General features: G+C 44.1%; 3 protein-coding genes across 6 annotated transcripts; 2 read left to right on the top strand and 1 right to left on the bottom strand.

Annotated features, from left to right (window-relative positions):
• Positions 1 to 903: 903 nt before the first annotated feature.
• Positions 904 to 10,828, top strand: LOC119218726 (zinc finger protein 385D-like). 2 transcript variants are annotated; one of them, XM_062558691.1, is made up of 8 exons: positions 904 to 1,067; positions 2,545 to 2,656; positions 6,210 to 6,317; positions 6,814 to 6,976; positions 7,943 to 8,194; positions 8,281 to 8,462; positions 9,655 to 9,756; positions 10,062 to 10,828. In XM_062558691.1, the coding sequence occupies exons 2-8, from the start codon at positions 2,594 to 2,596 to the stop codon at positions 10,317 to 10,319; spliced, it is 1,128 nt and encodes a 375-aa protein (XP_062414675.1). In that variant the 5' UTR covers positions 904 to 1,067; positions 2,545 to 2,593; the 3' UTR covers positions 10,320 to 10,828. The 2 variants fall into 2 exon arrangements, with proteins under 2 accessions (XP_062414675.1, XP_037329221.2); XM_037473324.2 differs by having other exon boundaries at positions 2,541 to 2,656; positions 10,062 to 10,827.
• Positions 10,829 to 14,208: 3,380 nt separating this feature from the next.
• On the top strand, positions 14,209 to 18,568 carry sgo1 (shugoshin 1). 3 transcript variants are annotated; one of them, XM_037473295.2, is made up of 10 exons: positions 14,209 to 14,290; positions 14,556 to 14,719; positions 14,813 to 15,021; positions 15,112 to 15,179; positions 15,267 to 15,331; positions 15,617 to 16,456; positions 16,570 to 16,707; positions 17,146 to 17,316; positions 17,573 to 17,747; positions 17,832 to 18,568. In XM_037473295.2, exons 2-10 carry the CDS (start codon positions 14,566 to 14,568, stop codon positions 17,989 to 17,991), a joined length of 1,980 nt encoding a protein of 659 aa, XP_037329192.2. In that variant the 5' UTR covers positions 14,209 to 14,290; positions 14,556 to 14,565; the 3' UTR covers positions 17,992 to 18,568. The 3 variants fall into 3 exon arrangements, with proteins under 3 accessions (XP_037329192.2, XP_037329193.2, XP_037329191.2); XM_037473296.2 differs by having other exon boundaries at positions 14,243 to 14,379; positions 17,642 to 17,747; positions 17,832 to 18,567; XM_037473294.2 differs by having other exon boundaries at positions 14,243 to 14,379; positions 17,832 to 18,566.
• A 686-nt stretch (positions 18,569 to 19,254) lies between these two features.
• kat2b (K(lysine) acetyltransferase 2B) lies at positions 19,255 to 26,486 on the bottom strand. The gene is made up of 18 exons (XM_037474870.2): positions 26,165 to 26,486; positions 25,091 to 25,217; positions 24,843 to 24,988; positions 24,658 to 24,744; positions 24,368 to 24,549; positions 24,094 to 24,285; positions 23,851 to 23,954; positions 23,656 to 23,781; positions 23,008 to 23,141; positions 22,497 to 22,705; positions 22,294 to 22,420; positions 22,084 to 22,194; positions 21,634 to 21,777; positions 21,424 to 21,538; positions 21,263 to 21,293; positions 21,089 to 21,152; positions 20,918 to 21,002; positions 19,255 to 20,667 (listed from the first exon to the last, which is right to left on the bottom strand). Exons 1-18 carry the CDS (start codon positions 26,363 to 26,365, stop codon positions 20,474 to 20,476), a joined length of 2,379 nt encoding a protein of 792 aa, XP_037330767.1. The 5' UTR covers positions 26,366 to 26,486; the 3' UTR covers positions 19,255 to 20,473.
• Between the last annotated feature and the right edge of the window lie 223 nt (positions 26,487 to 26,709).

Genomic DNA, 26,709 nt, shown 5'->3' with positions numbered 1-26,709 from the left:
CAAATGTCATGTCCCTTTATGGTTTTGTCTTGTACGTCGGCCATATAATGAGGGCAGAGATATCTGCCAACTTTATGTGCATCGCTGATTAAAATGTTAATTCAAGCACACAAAGGCAGTGTGTGTGTGCTTTTTAAGAACAGTTGTTGAATTGACAACTTTCCAGGACTGAATCTCTGTGGATTTGCAGATTGTGGGGAAACACATGTTGTTGTTCACTCTGCTGATACTCAGGGGGGGGGGGGGTTAAGGAATATGAAAGTTGAACCAAGGTCTCTGCCAAAAAATACACAACATCTAAACTCTCTACGGATGTCTGTGTGGGCGCGCTTGATATGAGATATCAGATATGAACATATGTATAGATTCCACGCATGCAGTGTAAATGAGTCCACGCAAAAGGACCAATAAAAGCTTGACAGCTCGTGACTGTGTCATGTGTCGTGTGTGGTTTCCTCTCCACGCACTGAAAGCTCTGGGATGCGTCTAAAAATACCCCGACCCCCGAGAGGAAGGCGAGGATGGGAAAGCATTCACAGAATAAGAACTCGGGGCTCCTTCCACAGGCGGATAGGAGTCACCTTGTGGCCTGATGGGAAGGGTTTCCCTCTTGAAGGTTTGCTTTTTATACTTTAAATCTTTTTTTTTTTTAATGGTCAGAAACCTTCTCGGTCATTTGGGGTGTTATGTGAGTGATACACTGTGAACCCAGATGTGTTTATTGCTCTGGTGGCATGGAGGGTTGCAATAATCCAGGGTGGTGCTGTACACTTATTAGGGTCATTTCCGTCTGTTTACAAAGTTAAAAACAGATTTCTGGGGAATGTAGATGCAGGAGCAGGCTTGAACACGAATCGTGAGGAGATAAAGGCGGAGGAGGAGGAGGAAGAGGAGGAAGAGGAGGAGGGGGATCCAGATGGGAAGGAGCAGCGTCGCGCTGCAGGAGAGATAGAGAGGGAAGACAGCCTGTGGAGGAGAAGACGCGTCATCTCCGCATGGAGATTAAATAAAATACCAAAATCTAACCCTGAGCCAACGGACTTCCCCCGGTGCTGCCATGTATTTTGGTGAGTAAACGGTGCTTTCTGATGTCAAAGGAGTCTTTTTTTGTTGTTGTTTCAAACGCAGCGGAGTCACTTGTTGCTATGATGAGACGGATGCGCGCCTTGTGAAGTCAGTCCCAGGTTTTAGAGGATTTGCATCTCTTACAGGTTTGTTTTAGTTCACTTCGGTTTTATTGCGCGTGGCTTCACAACAAGAAAAGTAACACGCGTTCCGTATATTGGTGCATGGCGCCTAACGGGATTATAGGACAACACGTTTGACAAAGGAGAAAATATATAGAATTATATAGCTTTAGATTATTACATGCAGTTTGTTGAATTATGTTTACTGTTATTTTTTTTAGACTTTAAGAAGTATCAAAACAACCCGCGTGTGTGTGTGTGTGTGTGTGTGTGTGTGTGCGCGCGCGCGTGTGTGTCACCTGGTCCACGTGTGTCTTCTATATGTCATACATTTTTTATAGTAACATCTCACAAAAGCACACTGGGGTGCGAGGGGCAGCTGCAGCCTTTCTCTGGTGAAAATGACGTGCACGCTGAAGCAAATAACCTTATCGAGTACAACGTGACGTGCGCGTGCATATTCTGACATGAGGTTAAAAGTGGTTTTATGCAATCAGAGTAACGCCAGGGCGGATGGGTGTGACCTTAATTATGATTACTCGCGCGAGCTTGTCTTAAATCGATGTGTAATCAACCGGAGAGAAACTAGAATCTAGAAATTAAGCTTCCATAACCAGGACTTTAGTTACTACTAAACAAGTGTGTGTGTGTGTGTGTGTGTGTGTGTGTGTGTGTGTGTGTGTGTGTGTGTGTGTGTGTGTGTGTGTGTGTGTGTGTGTGTGTGTGTGTGTGTGTGTGTGTGTGTGTGTGTGTGTGTGTGTGTGTGTGTGTGTGCGTGTGTGTGTGTGTGTGTGTGTGTTAAAACACATTCGGAGTAGACATAAAAGCCTGCTCACTGTGAAGGAAGTTCACTGAACGTAGACCAGACTGCCATTATGTTTAATCACTTAATCCATAATGATCATACACGTATGTAGTATGAGAACGATTTTTTTAAAGTTAAAAAAAATGTATATAAAAATACAAACAAACCAAACTTGAACAGACAACCTCATATTTGATGAACCTAATCTCAATCTGCAAATAATATTACACTCTAGTGAAGTGGTAGAAAAGGACTAAATGCAACCCGCTTCCACATTTTACTACATTGTATGTAGACGAGCAGGAGTTTCAAATTGACAATAAAGTAAACTAGTTTTTGATCTGAGTGCTTCTATTTCAATAATGTGAAACTTAAATAAAACAGATGAACAGCAAATCTTTTTTTCTAGTCAGCTGTTTAAAAGGCCAAATAATTATATTATATTCATCACATGAAATTCTGTTCATTGTATTTTATGTTTATGGGCTTTTTTCTAAATAGGAAATCCCCCTGATCTCTATTAAATAATTTACCTGTCCCCTCCCCAGGTAGTGTGTGTCACAGCGCTCTGCTGCAGCTGGCCCCCCCCACGCTGGGCAGAATGCACCTCAGCCCGGACCCGAAGCCCCACGTACCCTTCCACCTGCTGCCGGGATTCACCAACGTGAGTTCTGTCAGTCATCGCGGTTGTCACGGCAACCACGATCTCACCAACTATGCCTTTTGTAAAGCCAATCTAAAATCCCCAATCGATCAGTTCATCGCGTCGATTTCCTGCCGCCGAGTGTTCATTTCATGCAGCAGTCCTGCCTGCGTGGAGTTATTTTTTTTTCAAACACACACATGCAGGAGAGAGCTGTCTACACCATTTCCAAATATATCCCCTCTGATGCAGAGAGCTGTGACATTTCCACACCAGCTGGAGGGTGGAGCTCATTCCTTGATATTCCTCACGCAGCTCCTCTCGGAGCGATCTGTCCCCGTGTCTGTGAAAGTGGAGAGAAACAAAGCCAAGTCCGGGCCTCGCAGAGAGTTGATGTGTCAGGCAGAGCTGATATGTGGGCAACAGGGGATCGTACTCTATGCGCCTCCATTTTTTTCCAGCCTCGATCAATGCAGAGTGAAAATGGACCTTGACCCCCCCCCCTGGCTGCTACGTATTTGAACACAAAACCCCTTTATAACACTTCTATTTGGGCCGAGCACATGACGCCAAAAATAAAAAACCTGATGTGTTTGTTCACCAAACCTGTTAGAAAACCTGAACTTGAGAGTTGAGATGACTCGTGATCACATGACCGAGTCTGGCCAAATACCCGTGCACTTCGAGGGAAAATACCTCCCTTCTCATTACTTTGTTCTTGACTTTAAACCCTGATTTTGTCTTTGATGTTAAGGACAGATACAGACTTTAAAAGAACACAGGAGTGTGTGTGTGTGTTCAGTGTGGTAATACTGCTCTCTGATAGGGGACCCTCGCCCCCTTGTCGAAAAGCCATTCTGCCACCTGAGGAGGTCTCGCCCCCCCCCCCCCCCCTCTATTTCACCTCTCTCTCGCCTCCTCACCCATCCTGTGCACTTTACTGTGTTGTTCTTGCTCCATCGCACTCTTCCCTTCAGCTCTCTTTTCTTGTATTTTCCACCCGTCTCCCGCTGTCATCTTCCCCATCTCCCACGCTTTCATGCATTCTTTCTTACATTCAGAGTTTTTGACTCTGCATCACTCCATCACTGGCCGAACCCACCCTCCTCCCTCCCTCTATTCATTTTCTCTCTTGCTCCTTTAAAGCCCTGATATATTGCAAATTCACAATAAAATGTCTCGCTTAAACACATGTTGAAAGATGTCTTCTGAAGACTCACAAGAGTCTCTCCCTGCAGAGCTTCTCAACTATGTATAGCTTCTCTTCTTTTATTCCATTTTCAACACTTCTGCCACTCTGAGGGGGGATATTGTCTTGCCTGCAGGGCTTTGTGTTGGCTCGCTGTAATTCGCCAGCGATCCAAACCGGGACTTCAGAAGCTAGTTTGGCTTGACAGAATTGGAAACTAAAAAAGTGCTCTTGATACCGAGCAAATACCAATTTAAATGACAAAGAACCCAAAGCAGCAGCTCATTCATCATAAGCCACTTGCTGCTTGACGTCATGTGCACACGCATAACAGTCACTCTTGTATACAACATGAATCCAGGCCCATTCATCACTGTACATGTTGAGGCGTTTGACTGTGGTCCAGGTATCAGTCTGCTTCACTTTACTTGGCCATATGTTTCCGCCTCAGATGATCCATCCAGATGAGAACTTCTGACACGCAACCGCTGTAGAGGATGAGGGCCTCAGAAAGAAAGAACTGATGTCTACTGAGGTCTTTGTTTAATGTAAAGCACACTGAATTTACTGCCTTTATTTGTTTTAATGTCCCAACCAGTTGAGAGTGTGGATGTAGTATGTATGCACGTAGGTTTTCGGGGGACAAAGAGCATGTCTCCATCACGTAAATCATTACGTTTTAGGGTTAAGAGTGTGTTTAAGGTTATAGGCTCAGAGTAAGTCTCCAGGAAATGAATGAGTCAATGTAATGAGGCAGAAAGATGACTTTGATCAGCCGGACACGGACGACGGAGGCAAAGACTTCAGAGGGCAGCAGATGTGGGGGGAAAGTTACACGGGAGTAAATAGTTAACATTATTGTGGCCATGTTGTTAGTGACATGCATTGCAAACTCACTGTACATGTCCCTGCTTATTACGTCTAGTTACTGATTTTTAAAAAACCTTTTATGATTCCATGATTTGTGTATCAGGTATGGTGCGCGATATTTTGATGTGTTTTTATGAGTTTTACATAGACAGACAGCTGCAGGGAAACACAGAGATAAGAGACCAGTGACTGCAGTGAAACATTCCACTGCAGCTGCCTGGAGGGATGATCAAAGGAAATGTGCACACACACACAAGCAGACACACACACACACACTGACACACACTGACTTCCAGACAGTTTCAGTTGCGTTTTTAACGTTTGAAGAGCAAATAATTCATCTGTGACACTCAAAACCGAATGTCTCTTGGAACAGTTAATCTCCTCAGGTATTCATCACAACAACATATACGGACAGATTTCCACGTAGCCTCACTGATTTTGGATAATTATGTGGCCCCCTGCATTTAACCGCATGTAATAAGTTCGTAATGCTCCAGAAAGGCCTGTTGGGTTTTAGTGTACCGGCCCATTAAACCCGTAATGTTCACAGGTGATGTGGGGTCTGTTAGGGGTTTAAATGTTGAACAGAGACACACACACACACACACACAGAATGACATGCACAGACTGCATGTTTGTTGCACTGACAAACAAACTCAGATTTGTGGTGAAAGGGCACATTTTCTGTTTGTGTTGAAACACCATCAGCAGGATGTGATTCAAGGACCGGGTGATGCTCAGCACGAAGCTCTCACTCCCCTGTAAACTGTAGTTCATAGTTTGTCCCTTCGTGGAGAATGGCGGCCTGGTGGTCAGGTGGGACTCAGGGTGGACACGCTTGACCCTAGTATTTACGTGTTCGGAAAATTAAATCATCAGAAAATGATAAATGACTTTTTCCAATCTCTCTTTTCTGCAAATGCCACTGTGTCAATCACTAGCACTAGCATATACCAACTGCTACTAAATCATATACACCATTATTGATTACTGTATCTAATTTAAGCTGCACGGCTATATCTTATTATTTTTTTCTCCTCTCTTAAGAGAGAATTGAATGAAGCAAGCCAAAGTATATTTCACAGTGTTTTGACCAACAGTGACTTGACACTGGACAACATCAACATGACTGTTAGTCATTGTTAGATGGCCCCTTGTCAGCAACCCTCAAGCTTTTGACTGGCAGCTTTCAAATGCAAAGGTGCTAAGGGCTTCATCGACACTTAGTCACTTAGTCGGGGGTTGGTCGAGGTCTTGCCACATTGGATAAAAGGTCATTCATGCACTTTTGTGTTCATGCATCTGGGTATTGGAGAATCACTACCCCATTAGGCTCCTTCTTTCAATACCTTAGATTTAATGGATCTGGTTTTCTTGAAAGGTGCACATAAGTAACTAGCAGACAGCCTGCTATTAACACTAATGGTGATCACTTCCACTACCTACTCAGTCCTTCCTTTTACGACCCTGAAGTGGTCGTGACCTTAATTCCACGTTTCTGCTTTGTTGCAGATGGATCACATCCGTAAAGCTCTGATTGGCCCGGGCTTCGGACTCCGAACGCCGCTGAAAAGGAAGCTGGGTTCCTGCGGATTCTGTCCGCTGAGGTGTAACCCCGAGGTGGGCGTCGTCGTGTGGGAAACACGCACATCGAGTTGTTTTTCTTTCATAGGTGCTTTTATTTCTCACGCACACCCTTAAGTTATTGTGTAGTTAAATGGCTTAGACCTGAGGTTAGACCTGCCCCATTTCATAATCGGGCGAAATGTGCACACCTCTTAATATTTGAGTACTCATTCATTATACCTCACTAATCTGGGATTGGCATCTAGCGGGTTGACCCAGACTTCCCTCTCAACATTTTCCAGCTCATTCTGGGGGATCCCGAGGCGTTTCCAGGCCAGCTGGGAGATATAAATCCTCCAGTTCTCCCTCTGCGTCTTCCTTCTATGTCTATGTGTTCAAACATCTGTTAAAGGGAAAGCCGCCTTTAACACTATGTGTTGGAGCTACATTTAGATTCAAGTGATGTATTGTTGCTTGATATGAAAACATTTTCAGGTTCATATAACGTAATAATGATTGACCTCCTTCTTGTTTGCTGTTGTGTGAGCAGGCTCAGGCTTCTACACACTATACTGGCAGCAAAAACTCAAAAAGGCTGAAAGCGATGGACACCCCCGATTTAAAAATCAGGACCTCTGAACCGGTTGCCAGGGAAACCACATCGCAAATCCTCCCGTCCCCCTGCTTACAGCCCTCCAGTGCAGACACAGGAGGTGTGTATCTCTGCAAGCAGTGCCTGTGTTTGAGAAAAAATTACATATATGACAATGTTATATACGTAATATACAAATATATACCGCTTTTTTCAGGCATGATTTTTATTCTTTGATGTGATAAACCTCCTGCTGCTTCGGGTTTCACCGTGAAAAGCATCAAATTTGAGAATTACTCTCCGCTCCTTCTCATTATCTACATTTACTGACCTCTCAAGTGGGCTCCTAAGATCAAAAACACGTTATTGGTCTATGAATATGATTAGTAGGTAACTGTGTATCTGAGAGAGTTTAGCAGTGTGTGCATGGAGATGTGTCAATGTAACTGCGGAGGTGAATCAAAGCGTTGACTGCTTTCCAGCATGTTTGTGTGTCTCAGTGTCGAGAAGATTGAAGAATCGTACTTCATCCCTACTGTGAGAGTGTGTTTGAAGGCTGAGGGCAAGAGTTATAATTTACCGTTTTAAGGGAAGTGGATGAGATGACAGGAGAGCTCTCTGAAGATGTGTTCAACAAACAGCCTTGTCGGGCTCCAAGAGTTGGGAGTCAATAGCAACAAGCAGACACCCACTCAGCGTAGCAGAGCTAATCATTGTTATTTGCATTGAATCCTTAAATCAGCACACGCTCCTCCAGGGAACTTCGACCAGTCAGTCTGACAGAAGACAAAATCAACTTTAACTCAAAGTGCCGGGAGTTAGAGCATTTTTTTGTGATTAGGGATGTTGAGAGCTCATAGACACCTGTAGATTTGTCAGATTTTATCTCTGTGTACATCATGAAATCAGTTCTTCTTATTGTAAACAGTAAAAGTTCCGAATGGGATAAAAAAAAAAAAAAAATCCCGCTTCGTGGTCTCTCTGCCTTTGCTGACTCTCTTTTCTCTCTTCATACCGTGTTTTTGTTTCTCGCTCCACGTACACTTTCTTAGTGATAGCTTTCGGTTTCTTTCGGCGTGCATTTCAGAGCCAACGGCAGTGAGCCGCGCATCCGAGGCGTCACCATCGGGCCGCGGCCCCGCTGACCCCTTGAACAGACCCTCTGACTCTCCGCTGGCCCCCGGCCCGAGGACACCGGAGCCCGAGGAGCGGAGAGACGGGCGGGTGGATGCGGCTCCAGAGCACGAAACAGAAGAGGAGAAGGCCTTACGTCTGCTCTACTGCTCCCTCTGCAAGGTTCCTGTGAACTCCGCCTCCCAGCTGCATGCCCACAACAGCGGTGAGGACCCCGAATGCGCTGCCGTAGTCGAGCTTCAAGTTTTTGGTGGGCTCTGTTGACGGGGGGGGGGCTTTACGTCTGCTCAGGCACTAAGCACAAGACCATGCTGCAGGCCAGGAGCGGCGAGGGAGCCATCAAGTCCTTCCCGAGGACGGGTGTGAAGGCCAAGTTGGTGGTGGCGTGTGAGTCACCAACCGGACTGCAGAACAAAACGTTCCACTGTGAGATCTGCGACGTGCACGTCAACTCAGAGACGCAGCTCAAACAGGTCAGTGGTTGGCTGTCGGACTGTTAACACAGAAACGTTGATGATTGCGGGTTCAGACCTGTTTTAAGCATCGGCGGAGATTTGACATTTGAACCTCAAGTCGTCAGACTAAATTGAGATGATCCTAATTTGGGAGACAACTGGTTACTATAAAACGAGAAAAATACCGCCAGTAAAATCTACTTTTTGTTGCATTGCTCATTTTTAAAATAAAATACATTTTAAACAGATAGAAAACAAATAGAGCAAGACATGAGGCAGATGTTAGTGACAGAAGATACAATTATTTGTTTGCTTTGCAATGTTATCTTTAAGAAGTTGAGCAATAGTATTTTTAAAAGGTATTCAAATGATTTACTTATGGAAAAGGACCAGTTGGAAATATTTCATTATCAACATCTCACTTAACTATTGCAATGTTGTGAGGTATAATAGTGTAATCAGCTAAAAGTACTTGATTTCATTCTGCAGAAAAACTGTCCCCTGTTAATGGAATGGTATTACACATAATCATATTAGATTGAAAGCAGCGTTTAACTGATGTAGCATCATGTGGAACTGTTTTAAACTGCCTTGTTTAAAATAATGTCATTGGTTTCCATCCTGTTCTGAGAGAAATATGGGGCCAGCAAAGAAGAAAAAACAAAGCTCCACTTCAAAACAGAGAAAGAACAAAATATTATAAATAAATATTTTTGAGGTATGCATTACAGAGTTGCAATTGAGGGCCGTACATATTTTCTGTCAAATCCCGGCGCGAACATCTTACACCTGTTGCTGCAGTTAAAATCACAGATCCCCCAAAATAATGAGAGCCTTGTCTTTTTCAGCGAGCGTCGGGATGCCACGTTAGCATCTCTGTTCGTGATATGAATGCTGCTCGTGTTTAAAAGTTTACTTCGGCCAGGTGCTCATGAATATTTAGAGGTACACTGCCGATTTTGTGGCCGTAGCCATCTGTTTGTGCTTGTCAATCAAATTAAAAAGATTTCCAAACCCGCCCCTTCATAAATATTTTAAATCTCAGTCAGAGCCAGCAAAATATCAACATGAATCACCAAACGGAGAACTTTGATTAAGCTTCCTTCAATTATCTCTTCTCGGATTATTTAAATTTCCCCCAAAAGGCGACCGATGTCTTCGTTTTTGTTGCGGCTGTCTGAGTCTGACTGCTTGTTTGTCTCTTCTCCAGCACATCAGCAGCAGGAGACACAAGGATCGAGCGGCAGGTAAACCAGCCAAGCCTAAGTTCAGCCCTTACGCTCCCGTCCAGCATCACCAGGGTCTCCACGCGGTGAGTACTCGGCTTGATTAACGGCGATCCGTCATCATTGTGCTTGTGCTTGACTTGTGTGACTCTTTGCACCCTCTTCCAAGAAGCTTCACTCCCTTTTGTCAGCGAAACAGGTTGAAGAATCTCATGGCTGATATGTTGTTATCCTATGACCCTGTGAGAGGGAAGACAGTTTGAGCCTCTATTGGCCAAGTAGCTGACAAGACTTTATCTCCTTGTCCTTTTTTTTTTATAACTTAACGGGTCGATTTCCTTTTCAGAGACAAAAACCCTTGATTGCAGTTTGTTTTGTCTGTGGTTTGCAGATATGTCTCGCTCTACAGAAGAAGCAGGACCTGACCAAACCTCTGGCCTCCTGCCTCCTGCAGCGTCGACTCTCACAACACCCTGTTGCAGCCGCCGCTGCCGCTGCCATGGTGATACTGCCCCCCTTCCCCCTCCGCCCGGCCTCGAACGCCAGCCCCGCCCTATTTCAGAGTCAGACCCTCCCCCAGGCGCTGCTGCATCCGGCACCGGGACCCATCTGTTCTGCACACACACAGGTTCTTTTTTCCCCCTACTGACCCCGTCAACGTCTCAATCCGCTCCGAACTGCAGCTCAAAGCAGAGACACGAAGAAGACAGTGCTCCACTAACACTACGTGCTGCCGGTGTCATGGACCAGGACCCAAGGTTATTTCACGCGCCACGAAACCATAGACTAGATTGCGATGGAGGAGATGCAAAGAAGCAGAACAGTATTTTCTGATGTGATCATTTGGGCAAATGTGTTTCAGGGCATGTGCATCGAGCCACCATCATGTCCAACTTTTACCACACTGTGTCATTCTTTCAGTAATAAACACTTTATATATGCTGATAATCTTTTTGACAATCAGAAAATCGATTTTTAAATGGGCAATTCAATTAAGTACAGATATGATATGTTAGATGCATTATGGTGAACTTCGAAGATCTTTACGGCGGTGTGTATATATATATATATATGAAGAGGTTTATTACTTTCCAATAAATAACACAGCAATCCAATGCTCCATTACATGGTGTTCATATGTTGATACGTCTTTGTTAAGACATATACTTTAACAAACTAATCTATATCGGTCTCTTCAGACAGTGCTAACGTGGAAGCACATCACACCCAAACCCACACCCACATGCAGTCAGTCGCATTTCATCCTCCTTTGAAAAAGACAGAGATCTTTGTATAGTAATGAAAACAGTGCAGCTACAGCCTTTACTTTGCTGGGGAGAATATTTACGTTTTTTTTTCCAGCCTCAATCAATGTGTGGCTGATATTTGGTAAGCTAACGTTGAGTTCTAGAGGTATAGAGTGCGTGTTTGCGACTGCGTAAGTGCAGCCAATAAGGGGTTTTGTTTCATTGCGATAATCAAGATATGCATGAAACACCAATCATAAGTACAATGATAAACAAACACAGTTTGGGTTTTCACTTGAACATATACAGATACTGATTGAGAAAACAAATTAATTTAGTGAAGGAGGACTATTATAACTATTATCAGAGGTTAAAGTTTAAACTCACTCCATAAAAATCAGGTGCTGTGTGATAACAGCTTCTCAACTTTCTCCGACCTCTCAAGCTTTCTTGTTTTTTTCTTGTTTTCTTTCATCAGTCGACTGACACTAAACTGGACCAGTCAGTCGGATATCTTTTGCTTCTGCCTCACTCGGCAGCTCCAAAGTAAATAATTTCACCGCCCGATTCCGAGGATTATCTACCAATCAATCACAGACTGGTGATTCTCCAGTTGTCAGACCAGTCATTATTATTATTAATCGCCTCGGGGTGATTGTGAACATCTGTGAGTGGAATTCCCAATCCTCCACAAGCTGTCAGAATCCAGACCTCCTCAGGCTTAACCCTGCCCTCTCTGATCCCTCTGTGTCATCTTTCTCTCGTTATCTCGCGACACGTCCGCTGCTTCTCTCTTCACAGCCTCTCTGTCCGTCACCCCTCTGGAGGAAGCACACGCAAACACGTCGGCAACACACAAGCCCGACTTGGCATTCGGGGAATGTTTCATTCTTTGCTACCTGGAGACAGTACAAAGGTACAAAGAAGACCTTTGCAGGCCATATGAGTTTTTTTTAACTTTTGCGTAGGTGGTCATGGGTCCGTGCAACAAGACTGTGAGGTTTGGAATTTTTGTTTCTTTCATGAAACTCAACGGGATAAAAACACATGAAAAAAATGCAGTTTTCATTTTCTAAACAATAAATGTCTTATATAAGTAATACATTTTTACTTGTGCGTTAAATAAGTGCAGCATGAATTAAATGTAATGAATCAGCTGATATACATTCCCAAAATACAACTTCAAGATGAGAGTAAAAAGTAATAAGTTTTGGCATTAAGGGAACAGCTCAGGTGAGCAGTCCTACGCCAAAAGACTTGAGAAAGCTGCCCTGGGGAGCAGCGATCCTCTGGCCATTTAGCAGCGTAGACAAAAGGTGAATGGCAGAAATGTCGCACAAGCACCATCTGTCTGAATGTCCTCTCGTTGTTGCCCTTGGCAGCACCAGAGAGGATTTGTTCAGTCCCCGCGAGGCTTCACGTTACTACGTAGGCCGCGCGCCGCGTATGGCACGGAGCAACGTGAGGATGTGGGCCGTGAGTTAAATGGCTCAGCGGGCCGTGAAGCACAATGACCAGTGGTTTTTAATCAGAGGATTCAATTTGTTATAGTGTGGGTTTGGAAGATCTAACACATCCTAACATGTGGATGGCTATTGGAATAACCTTTCTTTAGTTTTCCATCAATATAAGATCCATCAAACAAGAATCTCATTTCCTGAGCTGCTTCTATCGTTACACAATCTGTGTAATGATTTCATTACCGAAAATTGTGAGTGTGGCAGCATACTTTTCTATATTAAAAAGTAGGACTGTGTATTCTTGGCCCCAGTTGAGGCGACTGCACTGATTAGAGATAATACTTATCATGAAGCAGATGGTCTTTTCATTGGCCATTCAGCGTCTGGACAGTGATGGGGGAGCCAAAGATGTGATTGGACAGAGATGAATTGGTTTTCTGTTAATAATGATACCAGTGTATCACATCAATAGATAAATAAACATGTACTGGCTTTTGTTGCACTGAAAAAGGAAACTAATTAATCCATTCCGAAAGTCGAGTGTCCTACTTTCTCTGGCTGCCACAATGCTGAGTGCATTTTAATCAATTATTCTGTCCTTCTGTACCTGTGATAACGTGTTTCTCTCGTCTTGACACGTGAATAGCTGGAGGTGTCATTAAAATGACTGTGTGATAGATTTGTCCATTAAATCAAGCTAACCTGAAACTCTTCCTCTCTTGCTTTCTGTTTAATTCAGACTCACAAAGCACACTGCTCACTATTTCCCTGCTGTGAGGCAACAGCTGCAGCACTTAGTGGCTTTTTGCAAGAATAACACACCTTTTAAGAAAACAGAAGTGATGTTATGAAAACAGTGAGTCATTACTCGGACCCCTTAACTACAGTAAAGTTGTTGCTAAAAGAACATGTTAGCTTCAGGTCAGGGATCTTCAGCTGAAATAAAATGTTATTTATTTGGTATAACTTAAATACTACGTAACCTTAAAAATGCAGTAATTGCCATTGAGAGCAAACAAACCGTTTACTATTTCTGAGGAAAGTCAGCTAAATCAAGAGCTGTCTGTATACATTACTTAATAAGGGTTCTAAAGTGTTTCCCAGCTGCAACGCCCCACTGAAGTCATTAGTTGTCAGCGAGTGACACTGACAAAACCCAACCACACTCCTCCTGTAGCCCCAATTTGACATTTAGTAGGCTGTTATGGACACTTTCTTGGACCCTCACTAACGCTGGGTCCAAATGGATGTTACATCATGCAATGCCATGCAGGAAAGGTCTGACTTTCTCCCCTGCACTTTGCCAAGTAAGACATGGCGGTTGGATGTTCAGTATGCAAAGTAAATGGGATCATAATTATGTATAATAATAATATTCATACAAAATCATAAAAATCTCAGGAAGAAATGCATGTGTGTATGCATGAAGGTAAGTGTATACATATACCATATGTAAAGAAATAATCATATTGGACGGTGGATCAATTCTTTCTAGCTCAAAGAATTACTGTGTATTCTAATCTTGGAAGAGCCAAATGAGGTACTGAACCTTCTTTTTATAGTAGTATAGTAGTTTTGCTTTGTTTGCCTGCCACGGACAAACATAAAAACGGTCAAAAAAACTAAAAAACGATGCTGATTGAAGAATAATTACCGATCTAGCGTGCTATGTGTGTGTGTGTGTGGGGGGGGGGGTTACTGTTTAATTTAAAAGGATCCGAATATGCATACCAATAAAGCATAAAAAAACAGTTAGAGGGAAATGTACATAATTTATTATGTGCTCTGCATTAGCGCCATCTAGTGTATGGTAGTGTCACTCAAAGGAAGTGACGTCCTTCCAATTTACAGCCAATCAACAGCCGGGGCTCAATTTTGAACGCCAACTCGCGGAGAACGGATAGTCGGATGTGGTGTGTTAAAATGTTTTATGTTGCTAACTAACTTAAGTCACAATCATATTGTGTTCAAATACAAATAGCCCAGTGGTTTACGCGTTCGGGTAAGTTGACATTTCGGTTGCTCGTAGATGTTTCCATGCGGAGATACATTAACGTTAAATAGCATGCTAACCGAGTTAGCACGTTAGCTTAGTCGTTTGTTTTGCTGAGGTTTCTCAGCAGGCTGCTCCTTTGACAAACTACATAACGTTGAGAAGACATTTTTAAATAATCACAGATCCTGAGCCATGGCGAAAGAACGAGCCCGGAAGAAGTCCTTCCAGCAGAGTCTGGAGGACATCAAGGAAAGGATGAAGGAGAAGAGGAACAAACGGCTGGCCCGTGCTTCAGCCCCCAGAAGAGCACTGTCCAAAATAATGACCAACAACAGCAGCAGCAGTGGTATGGAAACGAGCCATGCTTATACATCGCTTTCACTTATACATACTATATATAATATACAACTATAACATTCACTTTACGTTTTTCTCCCAGTGGTCAACTCCATTCACACCATCCTGAAGGGTGTCCAGCAGAACAACAAGGAGCTGGCTCTTGGCCTTCAGGCTGAGAAGGAAAAGGGGAGACAGGCTACTGCGGTGATCCTGCAGCTGAAGAGGGAGCAACAGGCGCTCTTCCTTCACCTACTTCTGCTCAAGAAGAAGCTCAAAGAGCAAGAGGCTCTTGCACTTAGAGCTACAGAGGTACACCTCTGTGACCTAGGCTGTTGTTTGTTGATTAGCCATTCAAAGAACATTACTCTTCTTAATATTTAATTATCTCTTTTCATTTAGACTAAAGCTCCAAATGCCTTTGTGGAACCTGTCATGACAGAACCCAAACACCCTTTGGATTCGTCAAGGTAACTTTTTGGAAACAAAAATAAATTGCATATCCTTGGATGACTGAGATTTTTGACTTTCAGGATCTATTATCTCTAAATTTACAGAAGAAAGCTGTCCAGCCAGAACCCTGATAACCCGCTCGGGTGCAAATCCTCACCAATTTGTGCAGGTATTGCATACAATCACCACTGCTGCTAGTAGTACTATATATTACAGATTAGCCAGAACGGATCACTTATTCTCAGCTGCTCTTCTGTAACATTTTGTTAGTTATCTTTCTGCCTGGATTTGTAGACTGATTAACAGAACACATATTGGAATTTTTTTTAGATTACATAGTTTTTTTCACATTTCTGGAAGAAATTGGAATAGGCCCACTGGTTTAATAACTATTGAATGTATCTTAAAATGTAAACTGTGGTAATGATCGTGTGTTTTTTTTTTCCCCCCACAGACCTCCCGCCCTGTGAAAAAAACGCACAAACGGACCGGCTGGCTTTCCTGCCATCCACGGTGGATGTGAGACGTCGATATGCAGAAGGAAGCAGGAGGTCTGAGCGTGTGCGAAAAAAGAAGTCCTTGAGTGAGGGTGACCCCATCACAGGCGTTGGTACTTTGTTAGCGAGTCCCATCCGCAGTGACCAGGAAAATACAAATCCGCCTCAGCAAGAAACGGATCTCGCGGACCCCGTGGGAGACGGTGAATTTCAGCATTCTACCCCTGAACCCGCCCCACCCAAAAATAGGGGCAACCAACTGCGGCCCAGCAGGAAAAAATCCCAGCAGCAGCCCCGAACCAAACCGGTTCCTCCGCCACAGAAAGCAGAGAGAGGCCGCAAAGCAGACCGTGCTCCATTGAAGAAACCGTGGGAGAATCCCAAGCCCAGAGCTCGCTCCAAGAGCCGGGACCGGTCGGCCACGCGGGCCCAAGCGCCAATGCCGTCACAGGGGAACAAGCTCAACAGCTCGCTGGGTTTCAATGACACATTTGACTTTGATTGCGAGGAGGCGGTTCACCTCACGCCGTTCAGGGCCAAGGCAGAGGACGGTCTGCCGGCCAGGGCCTTCAGCGAGGAGGCTCCTCCGGCCAAGGCCACGACTGTGGCTTCCGAACAGATCGAATCGAGCTCCTCGTCGGCCTCCTCTGAATCGGAGGACAGCCTTTATGTTCCTCAGAAGCGCAGAGGGGCTCAGAAACCCCCCGACGAGACCAAATGGATCACAACTCGTAGAGGCCGGCGCTCTAAAGTCGTCCTACAGAAAGAAATCGTCCCTCCAAAACAAAAGAACCCTGGTGAGCTTTTGTGTTTGGTGTCCTTAACTAAATTCATATGTTTATTTTCTGTGGTTTGTCAGAGTTAGATGGCTATTATTAAACATATTAATTAATTAGTTTGTCTTTTGTAGTCTTTAGCGATGAGAAGTCAAGTCCTGAGGCTGCAGAGCCGGGGAAGAAAGAAGAAGAAGAAGCAGCGCATCTCTCCCCTGACTCCAGCTTCTCTAACAGTCCCGACCCGGCGTTTTTGAGACAGGAAAATCCACACGGTGAGTAAATGGTCAGAAACACGTTGAGTTTTATAGTTCTAGCTCTCAGATTTGTAATGTAATGTATTAGGGATACGCAACAAAGCTGTAAGGGCACACTGGATGGCGTGATGACGTTTTGTAGCATCCGCATATGATCTTCCAATTTCTCAAAATGCGTTTACTGGTTGTTTTTATGTTTGATCTAAATATTCAAAAATCTGATAACCCGTGCAAACCCCAGAAAAATTTCAGTCATTTAGCAAAAAACATTGGTTTTGAGACCTTCTTTCTGCTGCGTTTCCGAATGCGGATGACATTATCATTTTCTTTTATTATCATTTTTCTCTATCTAGTTCTCTATCTAGCCCAAAGATCTTGCTTGGTGTTACTCTCTTCTACCATGAGGCCCTCTTTGTTAGAATGTGTCTGAGCTTCAGTGTTGTGTTTCTATTCCAGAGCCTCCGCGAGGGGTTAATGAGAAGGATTGTTTGCTGGCAGTCAGCCCTCTGGTCGAAGTGGAGATGATGAGAATAGACAACGTCCTGTCTAACTTTGGTGATTCCTCGGGTGAAGCTCCTCCTCTTTTACCTCACCCAACGCCCCAGAGGATCAAGACGTGCAAGAAACGTACGTTGACCCGTCACCTTCTTAAATCTGCCTGTCAAAAGTCAAATCTCACAGGTCGATTGCTGAAAGAAGAGATACCCGTGACACCAGTGGGCACCTGGGAGGCGTGGCCAGAGCGCACCTTCATCCCCGTGTCACTTCTCGATGCATTTTCCCTGCAGTGTCCTTCGGTGGCTCTGCGCGTGCGCACGTGAATCCACGCAGCTGTTTTTGTTTTTTCTTGCCTTGGGTCACCTCTTTCGTCGCGTCTCCACAGGTGGTCTTGGTGTGAGGCCAGCAGGGCGGGGCTTGAGTCTGTGTGATGTGACCAATCTGTCCCCTGCAGCCTATCGCAAGTTCTCGCACAGTGACGCCCGATGCTCCACCCCTGTTCCTTCTCGCAAGCGGCGCTGCACCATGGTGGTGGACTACAAGGAGCCGGCGCTAAATGCGTAAGTTTACCTATCGCTGGCGCTCTCGCACACGCTCACATTTCGCCGTTTGAATGCTCAACGATGCCCGTGTCATGTCGACAGGAAACTTCGGCGCGGGGACAAGTTCACGGACCTGCAGTTCCTCCGCTCTCCCATTTTCAAGCAAAATCCCGGCAGAAGGTCCGTGCAGAAATCAAGGAATGCAATCAGCAGTCAGCAGGGGTTTGATAAATACAATGAGTCATTTGTAGGATGTCGCTGAAGGCCGCCACCTTTTGGCGTTTAGGCCCGCTGCGTCGGTTTTAATGGGATTTTTTTTGTTTGACAGAAGTTTTATATTTTTTTTTTGATGAAACACTGTGATTAGTTGATCTTCTTTGTTGGCTGCAGGAATTTCTTCTGTCTGTCTTTTCTCCTTAACCTCTCAAGGTGAATGTATTGATGTCTATTTTATGAAGGTGGACAATTCTATTTGACAGCATCTTGAGTTCTGTTTGATTTTATTCTGCATTAATACGTTGTATTGCTAATACATTTGTATCTTTTCTCAGTCATAATATACTGTATTATGTGAGAATAAATGCTGTTTCCTAATTTTCTCTATTGCAACTGTATACAAGTTTATTTCAATCGCTATGGTAGCATCATAATAAAATTAGCGTGTCCGCTCAGTATTGTATAAACAATAATAAATGAATTTTAAGGCGCTTGACACCATATATTTTTGACCTTTTAAAACTGTATAGATGTGCAAAGAGGTTGTCTGCTTAAGTTTGCATAATTCCATCATTGAGTAGACACCTGGAGGATTCTGTGTAGCTTATTCATTGAAGCTTGGCTGACAACTGCCGCTTGATAACACCTTTTGCAAACAATTGTTAAACGACCTAGCTATACAATTTATTTGATGCTATAGAAACTGATCTCATCAGATACGCAGCTGCTAGAACGTTTTTGGGTCTTCCCGTGCAGTGCAGTCGGACTTGAGCCTCATCAAGCTAATGCATTCAATTAAGTGTCAAACTTCTAACTTTTGCTCCTATTCTCTAATGAGTCAAGGGCCTCACTGAGACTTAAAGGACTTTTTTATTTGAAATGTAAAAGGCTACAATAGTCATCAGTATCAATCAAGCCCATTAAAATGTATTTGATCTTACGTAGGTCTATAAACTTAAATGAATAAATCTACGTAAATATACTTAAGTATTCTGAGGCACTTTTCTAACATACAAATCATTTTTCTAACATACAATGAGTATTTTTGACATGCTATACTAGCAGAACTAGCATTGATGACCAAGTGTATTTCCAGTAAAAAGACGCACAGGGCCGCTAGTCATGCATTCTTTGCCTTTCCGATGTAATAGCTTGGTAGACCTGAACTGAAATACAGAAGGCTTTGGACACTGAAAAATAGCTTGAAAATATGATTTAGCAGCAAAACAGTTACCCTTATAAGATATAATAAATTAATATTGAGTTGTGTAGTGTGACATTTGCAAGTGATAACAATGTAACAAGTGAAGGCTGGGAAAACCATTTATGTCCTTGAGTTGAAAACTACAGACCCTAAATTAGCTATAAAATAGGCAAATACTATGTCATTAAAACCAGTTGTACAAAGAGCATGAGATCATTTTCCAGACATCTTACAAAATGTATTTTTTTCCTAAAGTTTGAAAAGTACAAACACTTTTTTACAAAACAGCAAAACTACATCGTATTGCACAATCTTTTCATATATCTCCAAAGTATAAAGTTCAATCTCCTTCTGCAGAACAAACATAAAGAATAAATTAAGACCTTGTCTTAAGCATAATTCTTTTAAATTACAGAACATAAATAAAAATAAATTGTAGGTAATTGATGTTAGTCCTAACAGCGGTGATGTGTAAAAACAATTCTAAAAAAAAAAAAAAAAAAGTAACAAATACTTAATAAAAGTGCATTCAATTAGTCAAACTGCCCTATGTGGCTTATTGGGGAAAAGAAGATTGTTTTTTGTTCTGAAACAGAAAATATATGTTATGTACACGTTTTAAATATACAATTGGTATAAGTGCTTTAAAATAATTCAAATCTGTACATATTTAAAGTATGTATTCCTCTTTTGGCAGGATCAACTCATCACAGACAAGCTTTAACCTCATTAACTCCGGGCGCGCTCACAGGAACAAAGTGAATTGGACAGGAAACCGGAACTCTCCGTCCCGTTCTTCACAGGTAACACTAAGTCACGACTTCATACAATGCAGATGTGGTTACTGCTCTTTACAACTCTACCTGAGCTGAGAGGAAAAGGCAGACAATCAACAAGGCAGGGGGTGAAAGTAAGACAGGTGGAAAGGAGTCAATCTCCAATCAGCTGTCGCTATTTGTTACTTTTTATTCTCCACCTCAAAAATAATGACTGGTTTTCTGTCCTAGTTGAAATATATGATTCTTACACCTTCCGCTGCCCCGTGTGTTTCCATGGGCCCGTGGGATATGTGTTGAAATGAGAAGACACAATGACTCTTGTGCTTAATGTCAGCCACAGCCTAAATAAAGCCTTCAACTCTTTCAGTGTTAACATCAGTCTTAGCTACTGACTCAGGATCTGGGTTGGCATGCGTCAAACATCAAAATAGTGCCGATCTGAGACCCGTTTGCATCTTTTAAATTAAGATATGTGTTTCTGAAACCCAACCGCTCTGCTCAGTAGTCGTATTCCTAACTTCTCCATGCATACAGCTGTTTTTTTTCTACTTCTCGATGAGGCCTGCTTCTTTGATCTTGGTGTAAAAGAACTTCTCCAGTAAATTGGCACACTTGTAGTACTCGCTCTCCGGGGGGTTGTATTCACGACAGTTGGTGAAGATGCGCTGCATGTCGGCCATGAACAACTTGCGTGTCGTGTAGTACCTGCTCTTCAGGCGCTCGCTCATTGTCTTAAGGTCTGTGAGGGGAAAGAAATTGTCAAGTTTTTTGAAATTTTGAACCCTTGATTAAATATTTACGCTACCAAACCTGGAGCTCTCCTCCCAAAGTAAAAAGATACGCGACTAAGTATGTATTCTGAAATGATCCAACGACTTTTGATGCAAAACATTGTTCTCAAATGTCATTTCTCCTTTAATTGAGCTAAGTAATTAGCTGTGGCTCGACCCTCTTATACTCCAGACATGTACTGTAAGCTGTGTACGTACCCATGGGGAAGCGAATGACTTGGTAGTACCCGGGGGCCTCGGTTTTCTTCACTGGCTCCATGAAAGGCCAGGCATTCTGGTGACTCTAAGACACAATGAACAGTCTGGTAAGATTTAGATGTGTGTATTTGTTAAAAGGATATAATGGGCACATGTGTGTCCGACCCTTACTTTCACATGCTGGAGGATGGTCTTTAGAGTGCTGTACAATTGATCTGGGTCCTTCAGTTCCTTACTTGAGTACAGAAAGTAATAATAATAGTCACGTTAATAACCTGAATCCGTAAGTGAAGCAATGGGAAGGCTTTCTTAAATTTAAATCCAGCACAGTAGAGTCAAACTCACCCTTTTCCCACAGGCTTCCAGCCAGTTTCACCTTTGGATATCAAAAAACAAAACTTAAATTAATATTTCATACTTAAGACATCCATAAAAGTTAAATACTAACTAAGAGTAGTGTAAAAGAAAGATATACAGTTTACCGTGAAGTCATAAAGTTAACTTACGTATGCCAGGAATGCTCTCAATGGGAATCTGCCGAACTCCTTCCTTAAAACAGGAAAGCCCCGGATAGACTTTTCTAATCTGAGCCTGCTTCCTCTCTATCAGCTTCTTGATGATCTGAGGGAGAAAAAACACAATTAAAAGCTAATGAGTGCAGGAACAAAAAATAGAAAAAGAAAGCATTCAAACAGTTTAAATGCAAAAACACACACCTCCTTTTGCTTCTTGATAATGACAGAAAACTCAGTGTAGGGAATGCTGGGGTTAAGCTCACAGCCCATGAGCGTAGCTCCTTCATAGTCCTTGATGTAGCCCACGTACTTGGCCTTGGGGACCTTGATGTCCTTCGAGAAACCCTGAGAGGGAGGAGATGTCTGTATTGTTGTAGCTGTACAAAAATGAGCCCACTTAGAAAACGTCCCCCATACTTTAAACTAAAAAAATGAAAAGGGAACCATTACAACTGTATATTTACATTGGAAACATGTGAAATTGTCGAAAGAGAATGTTTCTTTTCTTGGAGGCCAATTAAAGTACCACTATATTCATATTTATGTAGAAGAGGTTCTGTAGAAAAGTGGGAAAGTGAATTGTGCTTAATGCAACCAAAGTCACCACAATACACAAATCCGACATGCACCTTAATGGATGTGACATGTTACCTGTTTCTTGAAGTAGCCGATGGCGTACTCATCAGCATAAGTGAGGAAGTTGAGGATTTCATGCTTTATGTGATATTCCTTCAGGTGGTTCATTAAATGGGTCCCATAACCCTGCAACCACGCAGCCAAAACAAGGCAACGATCAGAACCGAAACCATGTGACAGCATGAACCCACCAAGCACAAGCACAAGAACAGGAAGCGCTCCCACCTTGACCTGCTCGTTAGAGGTGACGGCGCAAAAGACAATCTCCGTAAAGCCCTGCGAGGGAAACATCCGAAAGCAGATCCCTCCAATCACACGGCCGTCTTTGATAAGTGACAACGTCTTGTGCTTCCTGTAAAGGGTTAGGGTTAGGGGTTTTCTCCAACTCCATCTCTGAATGTGATGAAAAAAATGCCGCTGTCACTCACGGATCGAAGACCAGGCGCGTGATGTACTCCTTGGGCATGCGGGGCAGCTGGTGAGAGAAAACGTTCTGGAGGCCGACGAGCCACATCAAGATCCTCTTGTTGGGCTTCTGGTTTAAGGAGTTTCCAATAACGTGGAATTCAATCACCCCCCTGCGCTCCTCCAGGCGAGCGGCTTCATCGCGAGCAGAGTGAGCCGACAGCAGACTGGTCTGAACGAGGGAATTGAAGCATGATCCTCACTGGCTGCTTCAGAGGTCTTAATATGCATTCTCTTCATTAATGTCCCCCCCCCTCCCCCCCCCCCCACCATTCCTAATGAAATGATCCTCGATATTGGACAAGTGGATCATTAACAGCATTATGCAATGCCAGGAGTAAGCTAATCAAACCTACCACATCTACCTCTATTACACTTACTACTATCAACAGCTCATCTATTACATACGTATGACATGATCAGTTATAAGCAGTGTGCGAATTGAAATGATGCTTCCTTCATACAACTATTTACCTCTGGAATGGCGGCCGGGTCGGTGATGGTTGCCATGACCTCATTGATGAGCTCCAGGGGGATGTCCCCCACCACTCTGGGTCTCTTGCTCTCCTCGTGGGGGAGAGGCTCAGTGGGTTTGCGCTTTTCTCCACCTGCGATCACGCATGGGCACAGAGGAAGGTGGTTTGCAGGACTTCTGCACCTGCACTCCAATAATTGCAATCTTTTCTTTGGGAATTTTCTTTGGAATGAATAAAGTTTTATATTTTAAACCTTCTCAGCAGTTTGGTAGTGTATCACCAACAGGCCTTTTGTTTATCATTGCAGGGTAAACAGTTGTGCAAATTATTTATGGTCCCATCCTGACTTGCTTTCAGTATGTTAGGCTTATTACCGGGGGTGTTCTTCTGTTTCTTGATACAACTTAAGGTCAAGATTCAAACATTTAAAGAAATAGGTTAGCTTCAACTTGAAACTTTGAATCAATTGAATGAATAAAAGTATTTGGATGGAGAGGATGAATCTTTGTCAGCTGAGGAGGTTCAGGAGCAAAATGCTGCAATAACCCGTGCGCATGGTTTGGATATAAAACACAAGCTCTTTCCTATTGCCCACTAAGGAATGTGGTATAACGCCGTGGAATCATGGTGACCACATGACTGATACCTGCGGTCGGCTCCGCTGCAGAAGCTGCTTTCCTGGCGGGGCTGACACTGCCGCAGGTGGATGGTTCCACCGACACGGGGCTGGGACTGTAGTACGACGGCTTTGCCACAGGGGACACACTGATAACTACAAAACAACAACAGTCTGAGAACAATTCTCACTCTATCTGAAGTTAGCTCGAAGGGTGTCTGTCACCTGGGCGGATGGGTATCTGCCCTCCTGGAGCTCCCGCCAAGAAGCCTTGGCTCCAGATGGGAGAGCTGTGGCTGTACACCTCCTCCTCCAGCATAGACAGGAACCTGAGTCAAAGAGATGTTTGTCAAGCATGCACACTGCTGCGCACCTGGATGCCGAGGAGGGCTGTGCACGTGTAGTGTGTCACGTAGTGCCGTATCCCTTTGGGTTTTTTTTCAATCCCAGAGTCACTTTTTTTCTTACTTGGGAAAGTGCGTGAGGATGAGCGTGCGCTTTTCAGGTGGCAACTTGTCCTTTTCCTGTCTCGCCTGCTCCAGCAGCTGTTTCCTCATCACGGTGAACACTGAACGCAACAGCGTCCGGCCGAAGATCTGAGTGGTCTCGTACCGGGGCAGACTGTCGCAGAACTGAGGCACGTTGCAGTAACAGAGCCACCTGCAACAGAAATAGCTCCTCATGAAGACATGTGATGCATGCTAACAGGGTATTTTGCGGGGACATCTGGCAGTGCCGCTACCTGGTGTAGTTGGCTTTGTATCCCGCTGCATCGTCATTGAGAACCCTCTGGCGTCTCTGAGAGGGCGTTTCAAGCTGCCAGTAGTTGATTTGGTTGAGGAACATCTTGGCCAGTTCCATTATGGTCTGACGTTCCTTAGAGGGAAGGTGACTGAATTTGTACTGGACAAAATTGTTCACCCCCTAATGGAGAAAAAGAGAAACTATATTTAGGTGGAGGGTGGACGCGGTTAGTGAACAGTGTGGTTTTCGTATTAGCGTGGTCGATGCGGCTGGTAGAAATGCGATCACCTGCTCGATGCTGGGCTTTTCAAACGGGGGACTGTCCTGTGCTTCTAACATCGGTTTGCCCATCTGTACGATGGATTTCCTCAACAGCTGAAAAAAAAGAGGACGAGAAAGGATTTTACTCAATGTGGGTCGTAAAATGCCGTATATTTTTGTTTGTATATTTTGATTGTAAAAAAAAGGCTTACTTTGAAGAGGGAAAAGTAGACCTGCTTAGTGTCGGCATCCTCCTCTTTGTGAACACATGTGTAGAGATACTCCACATCCAGAACAATACCTAAAAGTCTGTTCATTTCCTCCTCAGAAATATTTTCTAGATGGGTTACATGATCACCTAGGGCGGAAAGAACCCATTTTAAAATGGCATAGCTCCGTTTAGTATTATTATCCGCTGTAGCTTCCTCAGGGGCCATAACACGTATGTATGCAGACATACCCAAGGTGTGAGAGCAGCTCCGGCAAGGCTCCTGCAGGTTGACTGCGCTGGACTGCTGGTCGGTTCGTGGGGGGGTCGGAGGGGGGTTCTGACTTTTCCAGCCGTTGCACTTACATGCTCCCTCAGCCTAGGAAAAAAACACAGTTTAAATGAGACCCTGCTTCGAGTTAGGCACAGGATATTATTCATATTATTTAGAGGAAAGAAAAGGGGGGAAAAAAGCATAGAATAATCATTTGCTAAAATGTTTTGTTATTTGTGGTGTTTTGTGGCTTTCAGGTGTAGTTGCAGTCACTTTATCCGCTTTATTTCAAATTATGCATTTTAAAACTTGAAAAATACAGAGCACGCTCAGGATAAAAGAGATTTGATATGCAGGATTCCGTTCGCTATCAGGAGGTAGGGGTGAAGAGGCCTGTCAGCGTCAGCTGGAGCTGCCACACTGCGCATGCGGGTGAAACAACAACAAACTCCGCCCCTCCGGCAGCTGTCACCCTGTCAAAACAAAGACCCCGTCGCTCTATGCGGATGATGCGCTGCGTAAAAACGATCAAATCCACTCAGCACTGGGGCGCTCTGTAATTCCCCGTGAAAAGCCTCAGACCGAGCACGAGCTCTCTCTCTCTCACACACACACACACACACACACACACACACACACACACACACACACACACACACACACACACAGGGATGCAGCCCTTGTGCAACCAGCCTGCTGCTCCCAGGCGCCAGCGCCAAGCCGATGTTTACGTCCACCGACCCCCCCCCCCCCCCCCACCTACACAGACACAGTAACGTTGTGCACACAGTGGACACCTTACAGCTGGAAGGCCCCTGCATTGCAGTCCTGCAACAATAACGCTTGCATTGTCTAGATTATTAATGTCGCCCGGGCAATCTTTGGTTGGTGCATGCACGATGAAAATTTTTTTTGAAGTGCGGCAATGGCTTCCTTTGCTGCGCTTGCATTTTGTAAACTCTTTGCAACCGAGCCCAGGAAATAGGATTCATTAAATAATAAATACACCGCTGTGTTTAAAAACACAGGCGTTTGCAAAATAAATAGCATACTTTGCAGGATGAATACACGCCGAGTTTTTCCAGTTTCTTCGGCCGAGGTGACGCGCGGAGTTGCGCCTTCTTCACGGCGATACGTGCGGATCCTCCAGCGGCGCCGGAGCCCTCCGTCCCCCCGGCTCCAGGAGCGGCCGGAACCAGGCCCGCTGCCCCGATGGCCGGCGAACCTTGCTGAATCCCAGCGTTGTCGGCCATGATTCACACGGAACCCCGACGGGAGCCCCGGCCCCGGGGAAATATTCGCTCTGCCGTCCGCTCTATTCCACCAGCGGAGGATCAGACATGGCGCTCATCCTTATTTTCAATGTCTCGCTGTAGGCCCATTTTCCTCCGCTAGGGGACTCAAACGGGAGAGGCCGAATCCACGGCAATTCCGAGAGGAGAGGTCGCGAAACGCAACCATTCCGAGCTCAATGTCAAGGTCAAATGAAAGAGAAAAAAAAAAATCCACATAATTAGCACCCGGTGACTGGGGAATAGTGGTGTTGAGTAGCATTACGTAAGTATCATTGAAACTGGAATAATAATAAAAAATGTTC

The sequence above is a fragment of the Pungitius pungitius genome, chromosome 17, assembly GCF_949316345.1.
Source record: "Pungitius pungitius chromosome 17, fPunPun2.1, whole genome shotgun sequence".
Lineage (NCBI taxonomy): Eukaryota > Metazoa > Chordata > Actinopteri > Perciformes > Gasterosteidae > Pungitius > Pungitius pungitius.
This window is presented reverse-complemented; position numbering and strand designations above follow the sequence as displayed.